This window comes from Saprolegnia diclina, assembly GCF_000281045.1.
Source record: "Saprolegnia diclina VS20 unplaced genomic scaffold supercont1.34, whole genome shotgun sequence".
Classification (NCBI taxonomy): domain Eukaryota; phylum Oomycota; class Saprolegniomycetes; order Saprolegniales; family Saprolegniaceae; genus Saprolegnia; species Saprolegnia diclina.
In genome coordinates this window covers 56,784-76,936 of record NW_008246101.1, presented here as the reverse complement: position 1 = coordinate 76,936, position 20,153 = coordinate 56,784, and the positions used below count along the sequence as shown (strand labels likewise).

General features: G+C 58.9%; 14 protein-coding genes across 14 annotated transcripts; 7 read left to right on the top strand and 7 right to left on the bottom strand.

The window, feature by feature from the left end:
* Positions 1 to 87: 87 nt before the first annotated feature.
* Positions 88 to 785, bottom strand: SDRG_10200 (hypothetical protein). The gene is made up of 2 exons (XM_008616180.1): positions 393 to 785; positions 88 to 342 (listed from the first exon to the last, which is right to left on the bottom strand). The coding sequence occupies exons 1-2, from the start codon at positions 759 to 761 to the stop codon at positions 187 to 189; spliced, it is 525 nt and encodes a 174-aa protein (XP_008614402.1). The 5' UTR covers positions 762 to 785; the 3' UTR covers positions 88 to 186.
* A 290-nt stretch (positions 786 to 1,075) lies between these two features.
* Positions 1,076 to 1,381, top strand: SDRG_10199 (hypothetical protein; the record flags this gene model as incomplete). The annotated part of the gene is made up of 1 exon (XM_008616179.1): positions 1,076 to 1,381. One exon carries the CDS (start codon positions 1,076 to 1,078, stop codon positions 1,334 to 1,336), a length of 261 nt encoding a protein of 86 aa, XP_008614401.1. The 3' UTR covers positions 1,337 to 1,381.
* Positions 1,382 to 1,885: 504 nt separating this feature from the next.
* On the top strand, positions 1,886 to 3,159 carry SDRG_10198 (ATP phosphoribosyltransferase). Its single transcript, XM_008616178.1, has 5 exons — positions 1,886 to 2,073; positions 2,121 to 2,282; positions 2,334 to 2,487; positions 2,537 to 2,817; positions 2,861 to 3,159. The coding sequence occupies exons 1-5, from the start codon at positions 1,948 to 1,950 to the stop codon at positions 3,026 to 3,028; spliced, it is 891 nt and encodes a 296-aa protein (XP_008614400.1). The 5' UTR covers positions 1,886 to 1,947; the 3' UTR covers positions 3,029 to 3,159.
* Positions 3,160 to 3,290: 131 nt separating this feature from the next.
* Positions 3,291 to 3,747, bottom strand: SDRG_10197 (hypothetical protein). Its single transcript, XM_008616177.1, has one exon. The coding sequence runs from the start codon at positions 3,738 to 3,740 to the stop codon at positions 3,357 to 3,359; it is 384 nt and encodes a 127-aa protein (XP_008614399.1). The 5' UTR covers positions 3,741 to 3,747; the 3' UTR covers positions 3,291 to 3,356.
* A 1,052-nt stretch (positions 3,748 to 4,799) lies between these two features.
* On the top strand, positions 4,800 to 6,070 carry SDRG_10196 (hypothetical protein). Its single transcript, XM_008616176.1, has one exon. It carries the CDS (start codon positions 4,836 to 4,838, stop codon positions 5,994 to 5,996), a length of 1,161 nt encoding a protein of 386 aa, XP_008614398.1. The 5' UTR covers positions 4,800 to 4,835; the 3' UTR covers positions 5,997 to 6,070.
* A 121-nt stretch (positions 6,071 to 6,191) lies between these two features.
* On the top strand, positions 6,192 to 8,796 carry SDRG_10195 (hypothetical protein; the record flags this gene model as incomplete). Its single annotated transcript, XM_008616175.1, has 2 exons — positions 6,192 to 8,483; positions 8,533 to 8,796. The coding sequence occupies 2 exons, from the start codon at positions 6,192 to 6,194 to the stop codon at positions 8,794 to 8,796; spliced, it is 2,556 nt and encodes an 851-aa protein (XP_008614397.1).
* A 10-nt stretch (positions 8,797 to 8,806) lies between these two features.
* Positions 8,807 to 9,906, bottom strand: SDRG_10194 (hypothetical protein). The gene has a single exon (XM_008616174.1). The coding sequence runs from the start codon at positions 9,786 to 9,788 to the stop codon at positions 8,943 to 8,945; it is 846 nt and encodes a 281-aa protein (XP_008614396.1). The 5' UTR covers positions 9,789 to 9,906; the 3' UTR covers positions 8,807 to 8,942.
* A 184-nt stretch (positions 9,907 to 10,090) lies between these two features.
* On the top strand, positions 10,091 to 10,274 carry SDRG_10193 (hypothetical protein; the record flags this gene model as incomplete). The annotated part of the gene is made up of 1 exon (XM_008616173.1): positions 10,091 to 10,274. One exon carries the CDS (start codon positions 10,091 to 10,093, stop codon positions 10,265 to 10,267), a length of 177 nt encoding a protein of 58 aa, XP_008614395.1. The 3' UTR covers positions 10,268 to 10,274.
* Positions 10,275 to 10,669: 395 nt separating this feature from the next.
* Positions 10,670 to 12,613, top strand: SDRG_10192 (CAMK/CAMKL protein kinase; the record flags this gene model as incomplete). The annotated part of the gene is made up of 10 exons (XM_008616172.1): positions 10,670 to 10,739; positions 10,781 to 10,833; positions 10,882 to 10,914; positions 10,962 to 11,033; positions 11,080 to 11,186; positions 11,230 to 11,669; positions 11,712 to 11,811; positions 11,860 to 12,058; positions 12,106 to 12,204; positions 12,245 to 12,613. 10 exons carry the CDS (start codon positions 10,670 to 10,672, stop codon positions 12,611 to 12,613), a joined length of 1,542 nt encoding a protein of 513 aa, XP_008614394.1.
* SDRG_10191 (hypothetical protein) lies at positions 12,595 to 12,924 on the bottom strand. The gene has a single exon (XM_008616171.1). It carries the CDS (start codon positions 12,912 to 12,914, stop codon positions 12,666 to 12,668), a length of 249 nt encoding a protein of 82 aa, XP_008614393.1. The 5' UTR covers positions 12,915 to 12,924; the 3' UTR covers positions 12,595 to 12,665.
* Positions 12,925 to 13,635: 711 nt separating this feature from the next.
* SDRG_10190 (hypothetical protein) lies at positions 13,636 to 15,507 on the bottom strand. The gene is made up of 5 exons (XM_008616170.1): positions 15,282 to 15,507; positions 14,917 to 15,228; positions 14,153 to 14,866; positions 13,967 to 14,109; positions 13,636 to 13,921 (listed from the first exon to the last, which is right to left on the bottom strand). Exons 1-5 carry the CDS (start codon positions 15,471 to 15,473, stop codon positions 13,720 to 13,722), a joined length of 1,563 nt encoding a protein of 520 aa, XP_008614392.1. The 5' UTR covers positions 15,474 to 15,507; the 3' UTR covers positions 13,636 to 13,719.
* A 411-nt stretch (positions 15,508 to 15,918) lies between these two features.
* On the top strand, positions 15,919 to 16,863 carry SDRG_10189 (hypothetical protein). The gene is made up of 5 exons (XM_008616169.1): positions 15,919 to 16,031; positions 16,074 to 16,142; positions 16,193 to 16,321; positions 16,368 to 16,532; positions 16,577 to 16,863. The coding sequence occupies exons 1-5, from the start codon at positions 15,966 to 15,968 to the stop codon at positions 16,709 to 16,711; spliced, it is 564 nt and encodes a 187-aa protein (XP_008614391.1). The 5' UTR covers positions 15,919 to 15,965; the 3' UTR covers positions 16,712 to 16,863.
* A 152-nt stretch (positions 16,864 to 17,015) lies between these two features.
* Positions 17,016 to 18,208, bottom strand: SDRG_10188 (hypothetical protein). Its single transcript, XM_008616168.1, has 5 exons — positions 18,179 to 18,208; positions 17,969 to 18,125; positions 17,573 to 17,923; positions 17,213 to 17,520; positions 17,016 to 17,148 (listed from the first exon to the last, which is right to left on the bottom strand). Exons 1-5 carry the CDS (start codon positions 18,188 to 18,190, stop codon positions 17,074 to 17,076), a joined length of 903 nt encoding a protein of 300 aa, XP_008614390.1. The 5' UTR covers positions 18,191 to 18,208; the 3' UTR covers positions 17,016 to 17,073.
* Positions 18,209 to 18,738: 530 nt separating this feature from the next.
* SDRG_10187 (hypothetical protein) lies at positions 18,739 to 19,496 on the bottom strand. Its single transcript, XM_008616167.1, has 2 exons — positions 18,844 to 19,496; positions 18,739 to 18,785 (listed from the first exon to the last, which is right to left on the bottom strand). Exon 1 carries the CDS (start codon positions 19,382 to 19,384, stop codon positions 18,992 to 18,994), a length of 393 nt encoding a protein of 130 aa, XP_008614389.1. The 5' UTR covers positions 19,385 to 19,496; the 3' UTR covers positions 18,739 to 18,785; positions 18,844 to 18,991.
* Positions 19,497 to 20,153: the final 657 nt, after the last annotated feature.

Genomic DNA, 20,153 nt, shown 5'->3' with positions numbered 1-20,153 from the left:
TGATGACAGCACCGTTGGCACCGCTTAAAGGCTCGGTTTGGCAGCAACTTGTTCAGTTTGTCGCTAGCACTGCGGTAGAGACGCAAGTAGGAAGTATGGCGGGCGATGAGGTCGCCGCCACGTTCATTCATGTCATAATACAAAAGCTAGCAGCGTACGATGCAAAAAGAGGCAGGACGGATGCGATTAAATCGACTTGGTGTCCATGGGCGCCTTGTAGCCGCTGACCATTTGCGGCACGGCCGTGTACACGGCCTGCTGCGAGTAGACCATGATCTCGGCCGGCGGCGGGTTGCGCATGAGCTCAGCGCGGTACGAGTGCGACCGCTGCACGGCCATGTACTAAGCCACACACGCATGAGACCATAGAAATGCACGCTGGGATGAAGTACCGTGATGTAGAGCTGGAAGATGAAGCAAACCGTGCCGAGCACGATGACGACCCAGCCCCACGCAGTGACGATGGCCCACTCGCTCACAACGACGATGAGCACGATCGCCGAGAGCGCTTGGAGGAGCAGGATAAAGCAGTTCCCAAAGTAGTAGAACTGGATGAAGCTCACTTTGGACTGCACGACGGGCGTGAGGCAGCCGTAGTAGCCGACGATCGCGACAAGGAGGCCAAAGAGGCCCGACCACCACGTCACGTACGTGAAGACGAACGAAATGAGGAACGTGACGATCTGGATGAGCGCGATTTGGCTGCATGGCTCGCGGTGCTCGTAGAGGAAGTGGGCTTGCGCGGCCTCAAAGTCGTGCATGGTGCAAAGTCGCCGAAATCGAAAGTGAACACTAAGATCTCAACCCTCGGTCCATGCCCAATCAAGCGACGCGACGGATCCATGGACCAATCCCCGCGTCCTTTCCATACGCTGCACCAATCACACAAAAGATCCATTTTCCGTGGCCAATCCTCGCGTGGCGTTGCGTGCGCGTCACGCCTTCCATTTTTCAGCCGAGGGCGAGCAATGAATATTGTATTGAAATGTACATGCTCAATACTTTATTTTGTATGTAGAAATAAATCGATCGAATTAAAATACGTTTTTCGATGGTTGGTATTGTATTATAGCCAATGAACGTGCCGCAAATGGCGCGGAGCGCGCACATTGGACAAAACGTCGACGGGGTCATGATGGATAGCACGGACGGCCATCGCCTGCCACCGGCGCCGGCGCTCAACGAGGCCGACGAGTACGAAGCCAGCACGAAGGCCATGAACAACTTCAACCAGGCGCTCAAGCGGCTCAGCGACAACCTCGAAGAGATGACGCAGTCCATCGAGCAGACCAACACGATCACATCGGCGTGGCTTAGCCTCTGGCACACCAAGTAGCCCGTGTCACTCGATTTCTACAATAACGTTTTGTGTGTCTTCCTACCGAGCGGTGGCATGATGAGCTGCCAGTGGCGAGTCGCAGCTTCGTGGTGCTTGCATGCAGCGTCGATCGCCCGACAATAGCGTGTAGCCGCCTGCTACCACGGGAATCCTTGCTGGCTGCCAGCTTGGCAGATAGCTCGATCGCAGCAGCGACGTGAGTGTCGCCACCTGCTGCTTGGAGGTACAGTGCCGACGAGGCATCCTGGAAGACCACCGAAGCCGAAGATGACGATCGACCTCATACCATTTGCTTGCAGCTTGGGCGTAATTGTGCCAACGAGCTACGACCCAGGCGTCGCGCTGGCTGCATGCGCAGCTGGTGTCCGTAAGCCGACCACAAGAATTAGATGTCGGTCGAGGACGGCCTTGACAAACTCCCTCGCTTTAGTGACGTACCGTCTGTACAATACTAGAGTGCGAGATCGAAAAGGGCAATTTGGGCATGTAGGCTCTTCAACCGAGGGAGCACCGATGAATCTGGTTTGTCCCACGCGTACCACCAGAAGTTCGATGGAAGATCTTTCGTCGCCTTGGCTCAGTTTTCAATTTCCACGACGAACAAGACCATGTCGATGGCGCCGCCCATGTCACCGCCCAAGCAGGACAACCTCCTCTTCGCGATCCCGAAGAAGGGCCGTCTATACGAGAGCGTCGTCAAGCTCCTCAACGGCGCTGGCCTCGACTACAACCGGGTACGCTCGTCGTCTGCGATGTCCACTGCATCATCTCTTGCTGATAGCCCAACCGCCTCGACATTGCGCAGTGCTCGTCGCTGCCTGTGACGCTGGTCTTCCTTCCGGCCTCGGACATTGCCACGTACGTTGGCGAAGGTAACGTCGACCTCGGGATCACGGGCCAAGACATCATCGCCGAGTCGCAGACGACCGTCCACGAGCTCATGGTAAGTCGTCCTCTCGATGCCTCCCATGCAACTGCTCATGGGCGACGCTAGAACCTTGAATTTGGCCGCTGCAAACTGGCTGTGCAAGGCCCCGTGAACAGCGCGATCACGCACCCGAGCCAGCTCGCCGGGAAGCGCATCGTCACGTCGTTCCCGCACATTACGGCGCAGTACTTCAAGCAGTTTGAGACCACGACGCCGACGCGTACGCTCTTCGTATCAACTTGATACAAAGCTCACAGGGACGCGTGTAGAGATCAAGTACGTGGGTGGCTCGGTCGAAGCGGCTTGCGGCCTCGGCTTGGCCGACGGCATTGTCGATCTCGTCGAGACCGGCACGACCATGAAGGCTGCGGGCCTTGAGATCATTAGCACCATCTTGACGACGCAAGCGGTCCTGATTTCGAACCCCAAGTCGCGCCACGAAAAGCTCGTCAAGAAGATCCACCAGCGCTTCGTCGGCTTCATCCTCGCGCAGCAGTACAAGATGATCACGTACAACATTTGCTCTGAGAAGCTCCAGCACGCCATCAAGGTACACATACCCACGGCCGCTGGAGGCTAAACGCAATGTCTAGGTCACGCCCGGTCGCAAGGCGCCGACGATCAACCCGCTCTTCAACGAAGCGTTCTTCGCGGTCTCGGCCATGGTGCCCCGCTCGGACGTCGGCGATATCATGGACGACTTGCACGAACTCGGCGCAACCGACATTATTGTCTTTGACCTCGAAAACTGCCGGGCGTAAAGCGACTCTAGTTAGAACCCTAGTCCTTTTGTGGAATCCATTTTTCGTTATACCATCGATGACCGTATATGGTCTCAACAACTTTGTTGGCTAATAACATCTATGCTGCACCATCGACCGCCGGTGCCAAGGGATGCAGATAGGATAGCAAATGTTCAGTACTAGTGCCCGTCATTTGGTTGGACTTGCATCGGTCATGTCGCCGTCCCGGTAGTCTTGCGCAGGAAGGCTAGTACACGTCCTATCGACTTTTTCAAAAGAGTAGTGGAAACAGAAAATACATTATTCGACAAGAATACAAATTCGTCGTGGACTGGCACGAAAGGACTTAGAATGTGGTGCCGTTGGTCGGTGCAGAGATGTTCAAAGTCTCGGCCATGGCAACCGGCGGGGGCGTCGTCGGCTCGTCCGCCGAGGGCGCAAACACCGCCATGACGGGCGCGGCCGGCGCAGCCATCTGCACGGGGGCGTCGACGACGGGCGCGGCGCCCCACTTGGCCGTCCAGAACGCGTCCGTGTTCATCTCTGCGTCGTCCTGCGCCTTTTGCTGCGGGCTCAGCGCCGTAAAGAAGGTGCCTACTTTTTGCTGGATCGCGGCGGCGTTGACCATCGGGTTGGCCTGCGCGACGCTCGAGACGAGGTTGAGCACTTCGTTGAGTTGGCCCATCGCAGAGGCAGCCAGCAGCGTCGAGAGGAAGAGGCGCTTGAACATGGCGGAGATAACTAAGAAGTGATTTGGGCTCATATTGCGCAGCACCGAGTTGTATGTACAGCCGACAAGTGGCGAACGCATTCATCCAGAGCTCGTTGTGCATGAACGATCGGCGTTGTAGAAGCGACGCGGCGGCTGGATCCCGCTCGATCCAGTTGCAAAACGTATGTTGTCTACTAGCAGAAGGTTTACCCAAGTGGGGACCGAATTGTCCGTTCCAAGTTGTCCATTAATCGTTAGAGTACACTATTCGATGCATCTCGGCTGCCGTTCTAGCGGTGGCTTGCAACGAATAGCTCGGTGGTGTGCGACTGCTCGCCGACACCACTTCAAGCTGCATCAGACCCATGATAAGACACTGCTTGCTCCCATAGCGTAGCCTGGGGGAGTCGGGCGTCCAAACACTTAAAAATCCCTCCCAACCTCCTCTAAACACAGTGTCCTTGTCCACGAAGGTGTAGTCCTATTCATTTACTAGTACGTCTACAAAGTCGATTACTACATCCAGTTAATACTTGAGTTGGCGGGCGAGGGAAACAAGGTGCAGGCTTTAGCCAATCGGTCGACGTCGGGTTGAGCGGTGCTTGTAGAGCCGAGGTGCGAGCAGTCGGCTTGTCAAAGCCACGTTGCTGACGTTGCAAAATGGAGACCAATGTCCAAAGCGACAAAGAGCAAGGCCATGCACACGACACCGTTATTCATATTCTCAAAATGTGCGAATCTGCCGCGTTGGACACGAAAACAATAATGACTCGAAAGTACTTTCTAGTATTTCGTCATGAGCCAGCCAGCGTCGCATACCGTCCTTTGTTCGGAACTGAGCATGCAGTGCACGGAGGTAGAACGTCAGTGTCTCGTTCGATTCGTCAGCTGGAGAAGCCCCGGCTTTCCCAATCACACTACCATTCAACTCATCCAACTGTTCTAGTTCTTGAACTAGGAAGAGCCAACAACAAAGTAGTCGGAGCTGTAGTCGGAGGCGTCGAGTCGCTGGCAGCTCGGCGCAAAATTGTTGCGTGTGTTTATCCGATCCTGCGTATCCGGTCGTCCGGATATTGTGCCAGCGGGCCGTTGCCCACAGGTCAAGACGACGCCATGGCCCGAGCCGGGGCCCGCAAGTCCAAGCCGTCGTCGCGGCCCAACACGGTACACGTGACGATGGACTCGGACGGACTCTACAGCTGCCCAGACGAGGCTTGCGCCTACCGCGCGGAAGTGTGGCGACTCCTCTATCAGCACGTTGCGAACAAGCACGACGACTTTATCATCGACATGCAAGTCGGCGCCGACGCGACCGTCGCCATCTTCCAGCGCCCCAACCGCGAGCTCCAGTGCCCAAAATGCACCTTTCGCAGCGCGTCGTATGAGAGCGTCAAGCAGCACATCAATAGCACCCACGCCGGCCTCGGCGTCGCACGGGACCTCGTGCAGATTGAGAATCGGCCCGCGCCGTTCCGGTGCCCCGACTGCTCAACCACGAGCATCGAGTGGTCCAAGCTGCAGAAGCATTGCGCCTCTCGCCACAAGCGAACCTTGCCGGACGAACCGAGCTACGCGCTGCCAGCGTTTGATCGAACGTCGTTAGCCGCCGACACGCCCGTGTACGACTGCCCCAAGCAGTACTGCTCCTTCGAGACGTCCGATCTGTCTGCATTTCAAGAGCACCTCAAAGTGGTCCATCCGTCGAAGAAGCGCAAGATGCCAGATCTGCTGCCGCGCTACCTCGTCCCGCCCGAGGGCCCGTACACATGTCCAGTGTGCAAGGCCGCAATCACGTGCTGGTCGACGCTGCTCGAGCATGTGGCAGCGCAGCATCATGGTACCTTTGTCGTCGATCGGCCGACGACCTGCAAAGGCCGCGAGCTACGGTGTCCCGTCGCCAGCTGCGGCTACAAGACGACCGTGCTCGAGAACCTCGCGGCGCACTGCCAGAGTGTGCACAGCTACAGCGGCGCCAGTGCCCCGGGCGTCACGCCCGTTGTGCCCACGATGCGCGGGCGGAACCCGGTGTACGCGTGCCCCTTGTGCAGCTTTGAAACCGGCCTCGCCGCGTCGCTTCGGTTCCACTCGGAGGACGCCCATCAGCGCAAAGTCGCCATCCAGCACGCACCTGCAACGACGACGACGACGACCTCCAAGCAACTGCAAAGCAACGCCGTTGTCAACGCGGCGATCACGAACACCGGCGACTTTCGAATACTGGCGCCCGTCGCTTCCGGCGCTGAGATCATCTTTGAGCTGGACGAATGTACATAATTGTTTAGTCTTTTTTTAAATGGAAACAATGTCATTACGCGTCGATTAGCATGATGCACCGTCGCAGAGGACCAAGGACGCATCTCGACCAACTCCAGTTTTGGCGGGACGGCAGATCCGGTTGCACATCCTGTATCCGGACACGCCGCCAACGGGCCGCCCATGCCAGAGCGAGCAACCATCGTGGGCGTAGCAATGGACAACGACGGTGACTTTGCATGCCCGGCGTGCGACCGCACCTTCGCCACCTTCCACGCGCTCTACGGCCATACGCTGCAGCTGCACGACTTTGCCGTTGCGCGCAGCGACGCCAGCTACGCCGACGCGCAGCCGGTTGCCCGCAACGCCGACTCGGCCTTTGCCTGTCCCGTCGACTGCTGTGGCTTTAAGCACCCCATGCTGTTTCGCGTGCAGGACCACACGGAGCAGGCGCACGACTTCATGGTGGTGCGTGCGGCGCCGCTGGACGCTACCGACGACACAGCCACGGGCACGCACCAGTCGTCGGACTTCATTCCCATCCAGCGCGGTCGGAACGGGACGCTCGAGTGCCCCCAGCACTGCTGCACCTTTGAGACCGACGAAATGTCGTCTCTGGCCGTGCACGTCGAAGCGCGCCATGAGATTGGTGTTGCGATCGGGCCGCCCCGCGCCCAAGACGGCGACTGCGTGCGAGCGGCCCGCGTCCAGCACATGCTTTCCACGCGCGACGCTCATCCGTTGCTGCCAGCGACAGTCTCGGACGACACGGTGCACAATGGCGGTGCGTCTCTGGAGCCCACGCCCGTGGCGTCTCAACCGGCGACAACACCACTGCTGCCAAACCCGCCAGCACCAGAGACAGACGGTACGACGGCTGCCGTGATGCCAATGACCCAGATGCCAGACTTGGCACCGACGATCTCTACGCATCTGGACCCTGTGCCGGTGGACTCTTCACCCGTGACGACACGTCCGCCAAACGAGCCATCGCCAGAGACAGGCCGTGTCACAGCCCCGACTGCTTCTTCGTCGCCGCGTCTAGCTGTCTCTCCAACTCAAACGATGCTGCTCTCTGCGATGACCTTAGAGGTCACAACCTCCGCCGTGCTCAACCATGTCGAGGTGACCACAGAGGCTGCGCCGATGTCGCCGCCCTTGTCTCCTCCGTCATCACGACCGCACGATGCACGCGCAGCCAGCCTAGAAGAGCAATCTCCGCAGCCTGAGTGCTCCACCGACGCTTCGCCGTCACCGCCGCTCGTGCGACGTGAGAACGCAGACGTGTTGGACGATACACCGACAACGTCAAGTGCTGCGACGTTCAGTGATGTACCAGGGCTCGAATCAAAACGCATGCCGTGTACACCGCCCGTCGAGGCTGCTTCCCCGCTAGAAGCGCTGACCGTCAATGTCTCGTCGCCACCAGTGGCGCAAGGAAGCGAGTCGGCCGTGGACTTCTCGCTGCCGGCGCAAGGCGCTGACCTCGACGGTCAACACAAGCTCAGTGGCGACGATGGCCAAGACAATGCCGATGACGATGAGGCTGCTGAAGATGGCGACGACGGCCTCGACTACGACGACGAGCCTCGGCTCAATAGTTCCGAATCCGCAACAGTATTCTCCGTCGACGAGCCACCGTCAGAGCCAGAGATAACGAGGGTCGCGTCTTCTCTGCCAAAGGAAGAGACCACGCCGCTCGACGAGCCGTTCGTGGGGCGCTCGCCGCCGCCATCGCCCGGCGCGAACCTCGACTACGATGATAGCATCGATCTTGACGATGATGACCTCGAAGGCGATGACGACGAGCCTCGCCTTGCTGCGTCTTGGGTAGCAACCTCGGCCACCGACGCGCCGTCCGAGCTTGTGATGCTGCGTGACGTGCCGACGTCACCCCTGGCACACGCGGTCGAGGAGCCATTGTCGTCGCCGTTGTCGCCGGACGCCAACCTCGGGCTTGGCCCCGACTCGCCTCGTACTCCGAAAATGGCTCCGGTTGCTCACCTTGGCTACCGCCCCGAGACGCCCGAGACGCCGTCACTGCCACCGACGCCGGACGTCGCCAGGACCCCGAGTCCCTTTCATAACATGCGCCATTCAGTGCGCCCGACACCACCGCGACGCAGCAGCTACCACTCGGACGACGACGACCAGATAACTTCGCCTGGGCGGGGACGCGCGCCGGCGCGACGTTCTCTTGCGGGCTTTTCGTCGAGCGAGAGTTCGGCGTCGCCACTGCGTCAGCGCCCGCTCGAGCCGTTCGAGTGTCCCGAGGCATCGTGCCAGTACGAGCACGTCAACTTTAGCGTCTTCAAGTTTCACTGCTTGCACGAACATGGCTTGCACATTCGACAAGACGAAGAAGATGACGAGGACGAAGGAGAGGAGCCCTCGCCACCACCCATGATGCCACCAAGCTTGCGCAGGCCGACCAACACGGAACCCGACCGGCCCGCGGACCCCAAAGCCGGCCCCCGCCCCCCCGCCAGCCAAGGCGCCGTCGCCGCCGTCGAGCCCCGACGTGGTGCTTGTCCGGCCTGTCATCGCGCTGCACAAGAACGCGGCGGGCGAGTACGCGTGCCCGACGCCGGCCTGCCCGTACAAGAAGACGAATTCGATCTCGAAGCTCCAGACGCACTGCAAGGCCAAGCACGCGTACGATGTGAAGAAGGCCGACGACGTACCTTCTCTGCCCAAACGTCGGCGCAAGCGTCTGTTTGTCAACGCCACGCTGGTGAACGGCGACGAGCCAGGAACCAAGTACCTCCGCGCCCTCGAAGCGCTCGAGCCGGGCCAAGAAGTCTATGTCTGCGTCACGTAGCGCCTCCAACCATTTATTTAAGTTGCTGACACTCCCAGAATATCGTGCGATAGCAAGCGAAAGTGACCACTGGTTAAATACTAGTCCGTGCTCAAGGGGGCCAACGCAGCCGCTCCATTCATTAGACATGAAAACGACTGGTACATTTAGAGCACCGCTTCGAGACCGCGCACGTGGAGCTGCTTTGGCGCCTCGACTCCGGTTGCGTCGTCGAGAATCGGGTCTTCGGGCGGCACACCCGCCAAGTCGAGTGGCGTCACGACCTCGTACGAGCCCCACTTGCTCTCTCTCGCGCTGGCGGCCTCGGCCGTGTGGAAACCCGAAGCGTACTCGGCCGGCGTCTCGAGACCGTCGTTCATCTCGTTGCGCTTCTTGACGCCGACGACGACGAGCGCAACGGCGGCCACGAGACCGACGCAGACACCAATGATGCCCCACGGCGCACCGCCGTCGTCGTTGTCAGTGGTAGTGGCGATGCCGTCGGCCGTCGACGCGACCGAAACAGTCACCGGTGTCGATGCGTTGACTGCGACCGGGGCGATGGTTGCCGGTGCCGTCGACCGGTTTTGCAGCTGCGCAATCACCTCGTTGAGCGCAGTGCGCTCCTTGTTGAGCGCTTCTTGCTCCCTCTGGAGCTCAGCGCGCTGCTGAGCGATCGCGCGGAGCTCGCCTTGGATGTGAGCCGCGTCGGCGGGCGCTGGCGAGCTTAGCACTGGCTGGTTGCTACCGGATGTCGGGGCCGTCGTCGTCGGCGTGAGCGACGTCGGTGGCGGCGACGAGTAGAGGCGGTTGCGCTGCTCCTGCGCCACACGCTCTGCGACGGCCCGCGCGACCTCTTGGGCGACGTCTTGGGATATGGCTTGCGCAAGCTGCTGCTTGACATAGTCTTCGAGCCCGGCTGGTAGCTCTTGTTGTTGTTGTTGGGCAGCGACGGTGGACGAGAGAACCACGGCCGCGACGGCCGCGAGCCACATGACCAGAGTCGAGCGCATGCTTCTTGCAGGTAGATTGGAAATGGGGCGACGAGTGGGCGGCGCGACGGCGGCGCAGCATCCAGCGCTCGCGCACGATGGAACGGTCTGGCCATTGCATTCTCCACGTGGCGCGCCAATTTCGGCCAATCACGCAACGCTTCGCGCTCTCATTGGCCATTTTGTGACGGGATATGCGGTCGACGCCCCGTGATTGGTCCATCAACTCCAAGATCGTCCGATTCCAGATCTGGCTCTGGACGTTCAGTTCGATGCCAGCACCCAGCCGAAGAACTCACTCGCAGTCGCCAATTCGTCCCGAGATGCGACTGTGGGCACTGGTGGTCTGCGCTGTCTTGCTGGCCGCAGCGGAAGCGCGCCCCAATCTGCGCCTCAACCAAGCGTCGCCGTTCTACGAGCGCATCACGGCCATGCTGGCCGCGCTCTACGACGTCTCCACGATCGGCGAAGCGACGCACGACGATGCGTTTGGGTATTAAAGCCGACTATTTAACAAAATGGACCTGACTATTTGTCAAAGTAAACTGCACTGTCCAAGTCTCGAACATGGCCGCCATGCCGTTTGGACATAGACGCAACACGGATGAGGGACGACGTGCACTGGCGATGATTACCAAGCGGCAGTTAGCAGTCCGAGCACTGTTTATGTTGCAGTTTTGGGCGGATTCAAGATGGTAGCCGTCAACCGCTCGCGGTGGTGGTCCATTGAAAAAGCAAAAACTGGGAGTCGACAAGGAGAGCGACAAGGACCTCGCATGCCGCAACGCTCTCTACGTAGCATTGTGCATCGTTGTGGTACAGCGCGCATACCAAAGTCGACGGTTTCTCGGAGCATGACGCTGTGTGGAACGTCGTCTGAAACTGCAGCTTTGGTTGACCGCATGGACGTCTACGTCGTCGTGGCGCCGACGCCCGCGGCCACCGAAGGCATCGCCGCGCTCTTGGCCTCCAGTACGTTCTCCCGTCGTTGCGAGTCATTCCACGTTGACCAGGTTCGGTCATCCGCATCCAAGCTCTCTCGGGCGCGGTGCTCACGCTGGACGAAGTACGGCACGTGTTGGCCGATAGAGACCTAACGCCACTGCATGCGTAGGTGCACCGCCACGCCGTACAGCAGCAGCAAGCGGTATGCACAGTCAACCTCAATGCCATGGGTGCATCAGGAATACCTAGTGTTCCTGGGTCGTGCGAAGAGCAAACGACGAGCTTGACGCGCTGTTACCGACTGCGCCGTTGCGGCTACGCGTTGAACCTCGTTGCGACGACCCAGCGTTCTCAAAGCAGCACTTAGGAGCTCCAAGTGGCGTTGGACGAGGCAGAAACCCGCTGTCACTCGATGCAGCTCGAGTTTGCCCAGTTCCAACAAGACGTTCAGGAGCTCCAGGCGCAATACGCAAAGTACGCCAACGCTACGGGAACGATTCTTCAGCCTGCAAATTAGAGTCTCCGAGGTGCACCAGCGCGTGTTGTGGGAGTACCTCCCCGCGCACGACCCGTCGATGGCGAGCATTCCGAGTGTTTCGTACAACGTCGAAGAGACCGTCCATGCTATTGGCAAGTACACGATCCAAGCGACCATCGGCGAGGGCCAGTACGCGTCGGTGTTTGCATGTTGCGTGCGGCCAGACGCGCCGGCCGACCCGTCCTTTACAGCGCTAGCTCCGTCGCCGCCGCTCGCAGTCAAGGTCATTGAGAAGGCCAAGCTCTTGGATGTGCTGGCGCTCCAGCGCATCCAGATGGAGATATCAGCGCTCTCGGACCCGCTCTTGCGCCACCCGAGCGTCCTCTACTTGCGCGACATCATCCACACACCAAAGTTCATGTACTTGGTGACGGACCGCGGCGGCAAAGACCTCTTCGAGTACTTTGGCGCGCACGAGAGTAGATAACCTACGGCTTGATGGCAGCTCAAATACTTGGTAGATGGCATCTCGGAGGCCACCGCCGTCCACGTCATGTTCAAGATCGTCGACGCGATCCGGCATTTGCACACGCACGGGTACTGCCACCGCGACCTCAAGCCGTACGTCGATGTCGGACTGCCACGTGTCTTGACGCTCGCTTGTGATAGCGAAAACATTCTGTTTGCGCCCGAGTCGGCCAGCGTCAAGATCGTCGACTTTGGCTTGTGCTACCGCGTGGCCCGCGGACGAAAGCCGCTGAGCGACTTTTGCGGCAGTCCCGGCTTCTTTGCGCCGGAAATCCTCCTCGCCGAGACGTACGACGGGTTCAAAGCCGATGTGTGGAGCCTCGGGTGCATTCTTCTCGAGGTAGCGTCCTCTCTGTTCTTATCCCGTGCACCAAAATCTCTGCGTAGCTCTTGCTCGGCAATACCTTCTTCTTGTCGGTGTGGATGACGGCGTATTCGCTCGACGTCCTCGGCGACCGCGCTCTGTACCGCGATACCATCCATGCGGTACGAGATCGCTCCATGTCTCGCGTCTGAGCAGCGCTAGAACCTCGCCAAGCTACGAGACGCCCTCGACGCACCAGCCATGCAGCTCTACTCGCCGCCGATCAAAGAGCTACTGCTGCTCATGCTCGATGCGTCGACCAAAACCCGCCTTGGAATTCAGGACGTGTACGAACACCCCGTGTTTGAGGCGCAGCGACGCAAGAAGCAGCCGCACCCGCTCGTCAAGAGCAGCAGCAGTGTCGTCGAAGCAAGTGGACCGCCGCGCCTCGCCGTCCAAGGTCACGTGCACATTCATCCGATGAGCCACCATCCACCATCGCCGCCCCGACCGCGCTCGGAAGAGCCCCCAACGACGGGCAAGGTCATTTTGCCCGCGATTTCAAAAACGAGTCCGGACAAGCCACGGTAGCTATGAGTTACAACAGCTATAAGAACGACAATAAGGCGCAAGTGCGTGGCGTCTACAGGCCCATGAGCTGCTTGACAAAGACGCGCATTTCGTCGCGGCTGAGGCGGCCGTCGCGGTTCTGATCGTACTCGTCAAAGCACGCGTCAAAGTCGAGGCGTGTTGTGCCGTTCATGGCCTCGGCCATGGCGTCAATGAACGCGCGCGTCTCGTCGCGGTCGAGGTACCCGTTCTGGTCTTGGTCGAACGTGTGCCAAATGTCCTCAATGCAGCGGTCGATCATCGCTTCCTGGAGCTCGGCCATCTTGGTGCAATTTGAAAAGTGTAGTCGGCGATCAGATGCGCGAGAACGCAAAGTATTGCATACAAATTTTGAATGATTTAATTGCTTCACATGATAGTCGCCGGGTTGTGCAGTCGTCAGTCAGCGTGGCAGTCACCAGGAAGCCTCTTCTGGCGGCTTCACAACCGTGGGCAGCGCAGTCGGTCTGGCGCAGTAGACTAGTCGGAAGGGACTGTGCTCTTGGCTGTAAGGAATGAAGCGGCGTGAATTTGATGCGGGTGCTTGCTACTTGCTTGCTCGGTGCACGAGTTGCCTGTTGTACACGAGAAGGACTGGACTTGACACCGAAGGGTTTTTAGCAAATTAAGCGCTTGCAGAAGGCTGCTGCTAACGTCTACTTGACTAATTTTGAATCGTGAATTTCCCACTTGATTCTTGAAGAAAGGACGTGGGCAAAGGCATCCTTCCTTCTACACACTACAAGTGAAGTTGCTGTTGCACGGAATTTTCAACATGCACAAAACGAGCGCTGCCATACTTTTCAGTGTGCCAGCGCTCACATCTGCCATGCAGCTTGCCGTGCTCTCGCTACTCTCTCCTACGACGCTACTTTGAGAATGATCCAACCCCGAACGCCCGAAGCTCCCAACGCCACTCGTCGTATTTCAGCCAATCCCGTGCGTGTATTTATTATTGACCAATCCGATGGCGCCAAATGCAAATGGCACCCATTCATTGGCCACTTTCGTAATCATTTTTTGGCCAATTAAAAGCGAGAGCGGGTGCTCAATCTCAATCTTAAAAATCAAATCATAGGTTGCGACGATTACTGCGGGCACGCGCCTTCGATCGCGGCCTTGAGCTCCTCAACGCGATCCGCCGCGATACCGAGAAGCATGCTCGTAGGCTCGCCCTCATGGAGCAAGGTCAGCATCACACCCTTCTTGTTGGGCGCCACCGTGACCTTGAGGCCCTTGTACAGCGCGGCGTTGATCATGATCTTGCCAATCGAGTTGCGCGACAGAATGCTAAGATGGACTAAGAACAAGAAGTTGCCACAAGGTGTCATGTACCGTGCGGCCTTGGTCGAGTTGTTTTGGAGAATCTTGAACGGGTGCTTGCCAATGTCGGCCCAGCGCTTCTCGGCCGCCTTGAAATGACGGATGCGGAGCTCGTCGACTTCGTACACGACCGTCTCGTCGGCTTCCGAGGACGACTACGCAAGCTTGAGCGACAGATGCTAGCGGCTAGTGGTGTACCTTGATGATGACCGTCGCCTCTTCCCGACCAATGTTCTCGTCGTCCTCGTCCTCCGTGGCCGCCGGCGCCGGGACCGCCTTGGGCAAGTTGAACGAGAAAGACGACGATGACGCGGCAGGTGCGGCCGCGCCGCCAAAAGAAAATGACGCCGGCGTCGAGGCAAACGCAGAAGAGGCCGCAGGGGCCGGCGCGGCACCAAAGCTGAAGCCCGACGTCGGCTTGGCCAGGCTAGCTGTCGCGGCCAGTGCGCTCGTAGCGGGGCTCGACGTCGTGGTCGTACCAAAGGAAAAACCGGTTGTTGTTGCCGGCTTGGCCGGACTCGCCGGTGTTGTGCTCGAGCTAAACGAGAAGCCCGTCGTCGTCGCAGACGGAGCGGCCGCGCCAAAGGAAAAGCCAATCGTCGTCGCGGGCTTGGCGGGGCTCGCAGGCGTAGCGCTGGCACCGAACGAAAAGCCAGTCGTCGTCGCCGGCTTGGCCGGGCTCGACGTGGTCGCAGACGGAGCGGCCGCACCAAAGGAAAAGCCAGTCGTCGTCGTCGTCGTTGAGGTCGGCGCAGCACCGAACGAGAAGCCCGTCGAGGGCTTGTCAGAAGACGTCGTTGGTGCGGCGCCAAACGAAAAGCCAGTCGGCGGTGCCGGCGGCGCCATCTTCTTGACCGGCGCGTGCAGCGCCGTTACCTTGGCTTCGAGCTCGTGCGCTTGACGAATGTAGTCCTACACGCATGCACACATGAGGCCTGCGTCAAACATGCCATAGAACGTACTTGGACAGCGCCATTCCAGAACGTCATCGGGTTCTCGACCACCTGCTGGCTCACAAATGCAAAGAACTCCTTGTTGAGCACCTCCATGACGGCGCCAAGCGCCGCGTCGCGCGAGAGACCTGACGTCTTTGCCTTGATCCAGTCGTCCGACAAGGGCGTGTGCTGCACAGGCGTCTGCGCGGCCACCACGGGCTTGGCGGCGGGCGTCGGGTTGGTGAGCCCTGTAAAGCCGCTGAATGGATTCGCCGAGGGCGCGGGGGCCGCCTGCGTCAGGCCCGTGAAGCCGCTGAACGGGTTGCTCGACGCCGGCGCCTACACACATGCTTCGCATGGGCGCCATCGTCGCATAGCTGCGGCGAACGTACCGCAGCGGGCGCGACCGCGGGCGCCGGGCGCTTGCCCTTAGGCACGACGATACGGCGCTTGGAGATCTCCGTTTCGGAGGCGCGCGTCATGCCGTAGCCAGCGACCGTGTCGTCTTCGCGAGGGTCGCGGTCCTCTTCGGCCTCGTACTCCTCGCGGCGCATCTGGCCATTCTCATTGCGGCGCTTGGACATGATCACTGGTTATCGCCGCTTGTTTTTATCTGTGCTACGACTATTATACACCATCGACTAACTAAGAAAGACGGTTTGTCCCGTTTGTCCCAAGATATGCTTCTCGGCTTGTCCAAACACCGAAGCCTGTCCCGTGACGAGCCGCCTTCGTCTTGACCGGCAGTCTCAACACTTTGCACTCGACCGGCACCACCATGATGCACCACCCTGGCAGGTGCTGCGTTGTACTAAGCTTGGTAAAGCCTGAGGCAGGTTGTTGGGATGAATCCGGATACGTGTGGCGTCCTTGTGTGCACTCGTAGTGCGACGTGTGGGGTCTTTGCGTCCACCTCGCCTCTTGACAGAGCAGAGTGCACGAGCCGCTCGGTCGTTCTTCGCCGTAGAGACGCTGGAGGATGCCCTGTCCAGCATCACGACGCTCAATTGCATCGAACCAAGCAGTCACGCCGGCGGTATCCGGACGATCCACACCCCTTCAAGATCGCGAGCGCGATGGCCGCGCCGACGGTCGCATCAAGCTTTCACGTCATGTGCACGGGCCAAATCCAGTCCATTACGGTATCAACTCGTGTCATATCACGTCCGTCTGAAGGCACCTAGTACGACGGTGTTGAGAACCTCTACTGCAAGTACGGGCTCACGTACGGGTCCGACTGGCACTTGGAACACGTAAGAAACCGAGCTTGGACATCCCAAGTCCTGTACATGCAGCTGAATAGGGCGTGGAAAGCGGGCTCTCACAGATCGGGTACCGGGCAGCGGCGCGGCGCGAGATTGCATTTCATTTTCCGCTCGACATGACCTTCAAGACCACCAACCCGTTCGGGTGGCCGCGGCTTGTACTGAGCGTACGAAGGAGACGCAATTCTCGAGCAGCGCCTTGAGTCCGCATAGGTCTACGGGATGGACATGCTGGGACGTGACGTCATCCGCGGGTACGGCTCGGTGCTGCTACCAACGGTCGCGGGGACCCACACGAAGCGCATCCCGCTCTTCAAACCGCAGTCGTCGAGCATGCTGCAAGGCTTCATTGCGTGGCTCACTGCGTCACCGCCCGAGGTACGATGTCGAAATGACGTGGCAGTCTACACGGTCATTGATAGTTTTTCGACGCGAAGTTCATTGCCCAAAGCGACGGCCGCGAGCTGACGCGCGTCACGTCCCAGGGCTTTGCGACCGTCGAAGTCAACGTCACGCTGCACGGTTTCCAGCAACACGGCTACGTCTTCACCGCCTGAGCGATCCCAGATCTTATTTCCTGCTTAATGTCTATCTCCAAGTTTTCCTGCATGACCGGGAGACACATGTGCGCTAGCTATCGACCTGAGCTTAGTCCGTGGTCGACCACGGCTTGGGCGGCTCCAGCGATCGACCGCAGGATTAAAAGAAGCCTTTTGGAGTAAAAGAATGCGCGCGGTTGAATAAAAGACGCACCACCCACTCACCAGCTGGCTCGCGCGGCAACCGCGGTGATAAGCTACAGTCGAGCCAATCAGCGCGCCTATCGTGTCGGTCGGTGATTGGCTACAGGGGGGCGAATCATGGACACGGACGGTGTGGTATTTATATTAATTTCGACCAATCGGCGTCGGCAAAGCACTTAGCACAAACCTTCGCGCGCCATGTCGGCGAGGCTTTCGCGCAGAATCTTTCGCCGTTTCCGGAGCGACGTGCGCTACAAGTTCAAAACCGTTCGTGAGTGCGCGCGCCTCAAGTGCAATATGCAATATCCAACGTACGAGCGCGCCTTCCTTGGAGAAGAGGTTCAAGAAGGAGTGCTGGACGTCGTCGGCCTTGCCAAAGACCTTGTGGAAGTAGTCTTCAATGTCGTGCTTGACCTTGTCCATAGCCATGTCGAGCTTGATGGCCTTCTCCTTCATAAAGGGCACGTTCATCTCCTTGCCTGAGTAGCCGCGCTGGAGGTTGCGTCGGATGAACGTGTCATATTCGCTGATGATGCGAATGATCAGGTCGCTCGTCGAGATGCCGTCTGTGCGCTGCGTCTCGTGGAACTTGCCAATGGCCTTGATGTGGGCGTAGACATCGCCTACGTCGATTTGGCATGAGCCGTCGGCGCAACCGGCAATTACGCAACGTACCGCCGTCGCCGCTCTGGCCGCTTGAGTCCGTGTACGGGATCGCGTCGTGGCACACGTAGTCGATCTGGTGCTTGTCGAGAAACTCGTCCGTAAGCACCCACGGCGAGCCTTCAATGACCTCGTCGACCCACTTGCAGTGGCGCAGCGACTCGTAGCGCTCTTCTTCCGACATGACCGTGCGGCCCTTTAGGCGGTGCGTCATCTCGTCGTTGCAGCAGCCCACGAGAAGGTACACGTTCGGGTACGCCTGCTTGCATTGCTGCAGCGCGCGGGCGTGGCCAAAATGGAAGAGATCGAAAATGCCATCCGCAAACAAGCGCAGTGGCCGGCCCGTGAGCGAGCCAGGTTCGCCTAGTAAAGCATTTTAGGCGAGGGCCAATTTCGAGGATCGGCTACCTTCTTTGAGCTCGCGGCGCGTCGACGCCTCGGGCACGGGCTTCAACGGCTTTTCTTCGTCCGAGGTATCGGACTCGTCGCCAGAGCCCTGCGTCGAGTGCTTCTCTTGCGCATGGTGGTCCTCGCCATCGTCATGCTCGTCGCGCTTTCGCTTGTCCTACATGCAGCATGAGCGTCGGGGGACATCCGTGGATCGCTTCGTCGTCGTACACCCCGGGCCATCTCTGCGGTTGCGGAAATATTCGAATATGGCTTGCGGAGGGGAATAATTGGTGGGCTGCCGGATATTTATAGCCAATCGGATCCAGGTATTTTGAATCCATGCGTTTCGATTGGATGAAATGCGTTGAGTCGACTGGTAACCGGATCGCCTGGCCAAAGATTCCGAAGTTTGATGTGTCTTTTTTGCGACACCCGATCCCACCAAACGAGCGATGGCAGAGCTCATTGAAGCTGGAGCTCAGGACCGACACTAATGATGCATTTGCTTCTCATAGCAGGTACTCCTTTTTGCTATATTCTATCGTTGGCTTCTATCAACTTTCACGGAGCTTTGGCGAGATGTGTGCCAATTGCAGGATGAGGAGAGCCGCGCTCTCTGCCACTGCGGGCGAAAATTCTTGTCAAGATTCTCGCGCCGCGTGCAGCTGGCTCATTCGAAACGGAGACGAAGCGTTCTCCTGCATGCGCGTGCTGCCCTTCTCGCCCGACGCACCTTCCGCCTTCCTCGTTCATCTACCGCCAGCTCTCGGTACAAGGCCAGACGTGAGCCTAGTGTACCTCACCCTTGACTCGACGGGTTCCGGGCTGCAAAAACCTGACACAGGATCGCGGAAATGAACACTATTTCGCGCTGCCAGCGACTTTGCACTTGCCATTCTTGATACTGTTCCCTCTTCCCGGGGCGCACGCCGTAGCAGCAGGGCAAGGGCGAACGCAGAGATAGCTACAGGTTTGTACTACGGTATATGTCTACGATGACGCGACGACGGGAGTGTATAAATATCACTGCACCAGAGAGCCCTATTTGTAATACTTGGAGGGCCGTTGGACGGGAAGCAGCAGTGAGTCTCGGTCGCGCGGGCGGAAGAGCGACCGAAAGAACTTGGAGACGGGCGTGAACCACTTGGCGTCGTGCGGGCGGTGCGTCTCGACGACCGACGTGGTTCGCCGGCGATGCCGACGACTCCCGAGGGACTCGGTGGTGCTGCTGCACGTTGTATCGGTCGCCGACTTGGTCGTCGCGTCCGTGCTGGCCGCTTTGGCATCGTGCTTGGGCGAGATAGGGTCGTAGAGGTACGAGAGGTCGAGCATGATGGAAGTCCGCGTAGTCGTGCAGACGCCCGACCAGCGCGTGTCTGAGGCGTCAAAGAGCACGACGCCGGCGCTCTCGCGGGCCGAATGGGTCCGTGGCATGGCGACAATTCGCAAATACCCGATTACTGCAAGCTCCGTTCAATATGGCCAGTCGGCGGCGATGCAAATTATGTGGTCAGTCGGTCGGTCGTGAGTCGTCCGGAATGTGGCGTTCGATTCCTACCAGTACCTCTAGCATTTAATACCATGTATCCGTACATTCTTAGTACTCTAAGATCCTCCTAAAGTTGTGAGAAGAAAACCTGCAGGAAATGGAAACCTTTCAAACTATGTTGAAACCAAGTTGAAACCCATGGGATCGGTTCAGATCACACCAACTCGCACCAAGCGCCCTTGAACGAGCACGAACGGCGACGCTTGGGCTTGGAGATGGGAGGGCAACGTTGCAGTCGGTACATACTGTAAACGTATATTAGTGAATGGACTAATTAGCGTGTGCGCCAGAGATAGCTCCACGTGGCGAACCCAAAGTCGCCCCACAGACATTCCAAGCAGCAGGACGGTCGAGCGACATTCCGTTGCCGATATGCACCTCAGAATCTACGAAGCCAGCGACCGACCGCGGAGGTGCCGACCGTTGCACCGCTCTGTAATACGCAGAGAGTAATACCCGTGCAACTTCCTGTTCACTGGTCGAGCATCACGCACGACGAGTTGGGTGGTGTGTAGCTTTCAGAAGGTAGCGGCAAGTGCGCTACCTACCAGCACAACGGTGGTCCTCCCTTTCGTTGGAGCTCCCACTGAGGCGCACACCCAAGTTCGCTTCGAGATGGCAGTTTGTCCGGCTCGCGAACGATCGTGCTGAGGG

What these genes read in the sequence shown, in the direction of transcription:
- SDRG_10188 (XM_008616168.1), bottom strand. An exon ending in GCGCCGCGAGCTCAAAGAAG is followed by an intron (nt 17,924 to 17,968) that starts GTAGCCGATCCT and finishes ATGCTTTACTAG; the next exon opens with GCGAACCTGGCTCGCTCACG. An exon ending in CGGCCAGAGCGGCGACGGCG is followed by an intron (nt 17,521 to 17,572) that starts GTACGTTGCGTA and finishes AAATCGACGTAG; the next exon opens with GCGATGTCTACGCCCACATC.
- SDRG_10194 (XM_008616174.1), bottom strand. Translation starts at nt 9,788, where the DNA reads ATGCGCTCGACTCTGGTCATGTGGCTCGCGGCCGTCGCGGCCGTGGTT.
- SDRG_10187 (XM_008616167.1), bottom strand. Translation starts at nt 19,384, where the DNA reads ATGCCACGGACCCATTCGGCCCGCGAGAGCGCCGGCGTCGTGCTCTTT.
- SDRG_10196 (XM_008616176.1), top strand. Translation starts at nt 4,836, where the DNA reads ATGGCCCGAGCCGGGGCCCGCAAGTCCAAGCCGTCGTCGCGGCCCAAC.
- SDRG_10198 (XM_008616178.1), top strand. Translation starts at nt 1,948, where the DNA reads ATGTCGATGGCGCCGCCCATGTCACCGCCCAAGCAGGACAACCTCCTC. An exon ending in CGACCGTCCACGAGCTCATG is followed by an intron (nt 2,283 to 2,333) that starts GTAAGTCGTCCT and finishes GGGCGACGCTAG; the next exon opens with AACCTTGAATTTGGCCGCTG. An exon ending in AGCTCCAGCACGCCATCAAG is followed by an intron (nt 2,818 to 2,860) that starts GTACACATACCC and finishes CGCAATGTCTAG; the next exon opens with GTCACGCCCGGTCGCAAGGC.
- SDRG_10191 (XM_008616171.1), bottom strand. Translation starts at nt 12,914, where the DNA reads ATGGCCGAGCTCCAGGAAGCGATGATCGACCGCTGCATTGAGGACATT.
- SDRG_10190 (XM_008616170.1), bottom strand. Translation starts at nt 15,473, where the DNA reads ATGTCCAAGCGCCGCAATGAGAATGGCCAGATGCGCCGCGAGGAGTAC. An exon ending in CCGCGGTCGCGCCCGCTGCG is followed by an intron (nt 15,229 to 15,281) that starts GTACGTTCGCCG and finishes GCATGTGTGTAG; the next exon opens with GCGCCGGCGTCGAGCAACCC. An exon ending in TCTGGAATGGCGCTGTCCAA is followed by an intron (nt 14,867 to 14,916) that starts GTACGTTCTATG and finishes GCATGCGTGTAG; the next exon opens with GACTACATTCGTCAAGCGCA.
- SDRG_10189 (XM_008616169.1), top strand. Translation starts at nt 15,966, where the DNA reads ATGGCCGCGCCGACGGTCGCATCAAGCTTTCACGTCATGTGCACGGGC. An exon ending in GCCAAATCCAGTCCATTACG is followed by an intron (nt 16,032 to 16,073) that starts GTATCAACTCGT and finishes GAAGGCACCTAG; the next exon opens with TACGACGGTGTTGAGAACCT. An exon ending in TCACTGCGTCACCGCCCGAG is followed by an intron (nt 16,533 to 16,576) that starts GTACGATGTCGA and finishes GGTCATTGATAG; the next exon opens with TTTTTCGACGCGAAGTTCAT.
- SDRG_10197 (XM_008616177.1), bottom strand. Translation starts at nt 3,740, where the DNA reads ATGTTCAAGCGCCTCTTCCTCTCGACGCTGCTGGCTGCCTCTGCGATG.
- SDRG_10200 (XM_008616180.1), bottom strand. Translation starts at nt 761, where the DNA reads ATGCACGACTTTGAGGCCGCGCAAGCCCACTTCCTCTACGAGCACCGC. An exon ending in TCTTCCAGCTCTACATCACG is followed by an intron (nt 343 to 392) that starts GTACTTCATCCC and finishes TGTGTGGCTTAG; the next exon opens with TACATGGCCGTGCAGCGGTC.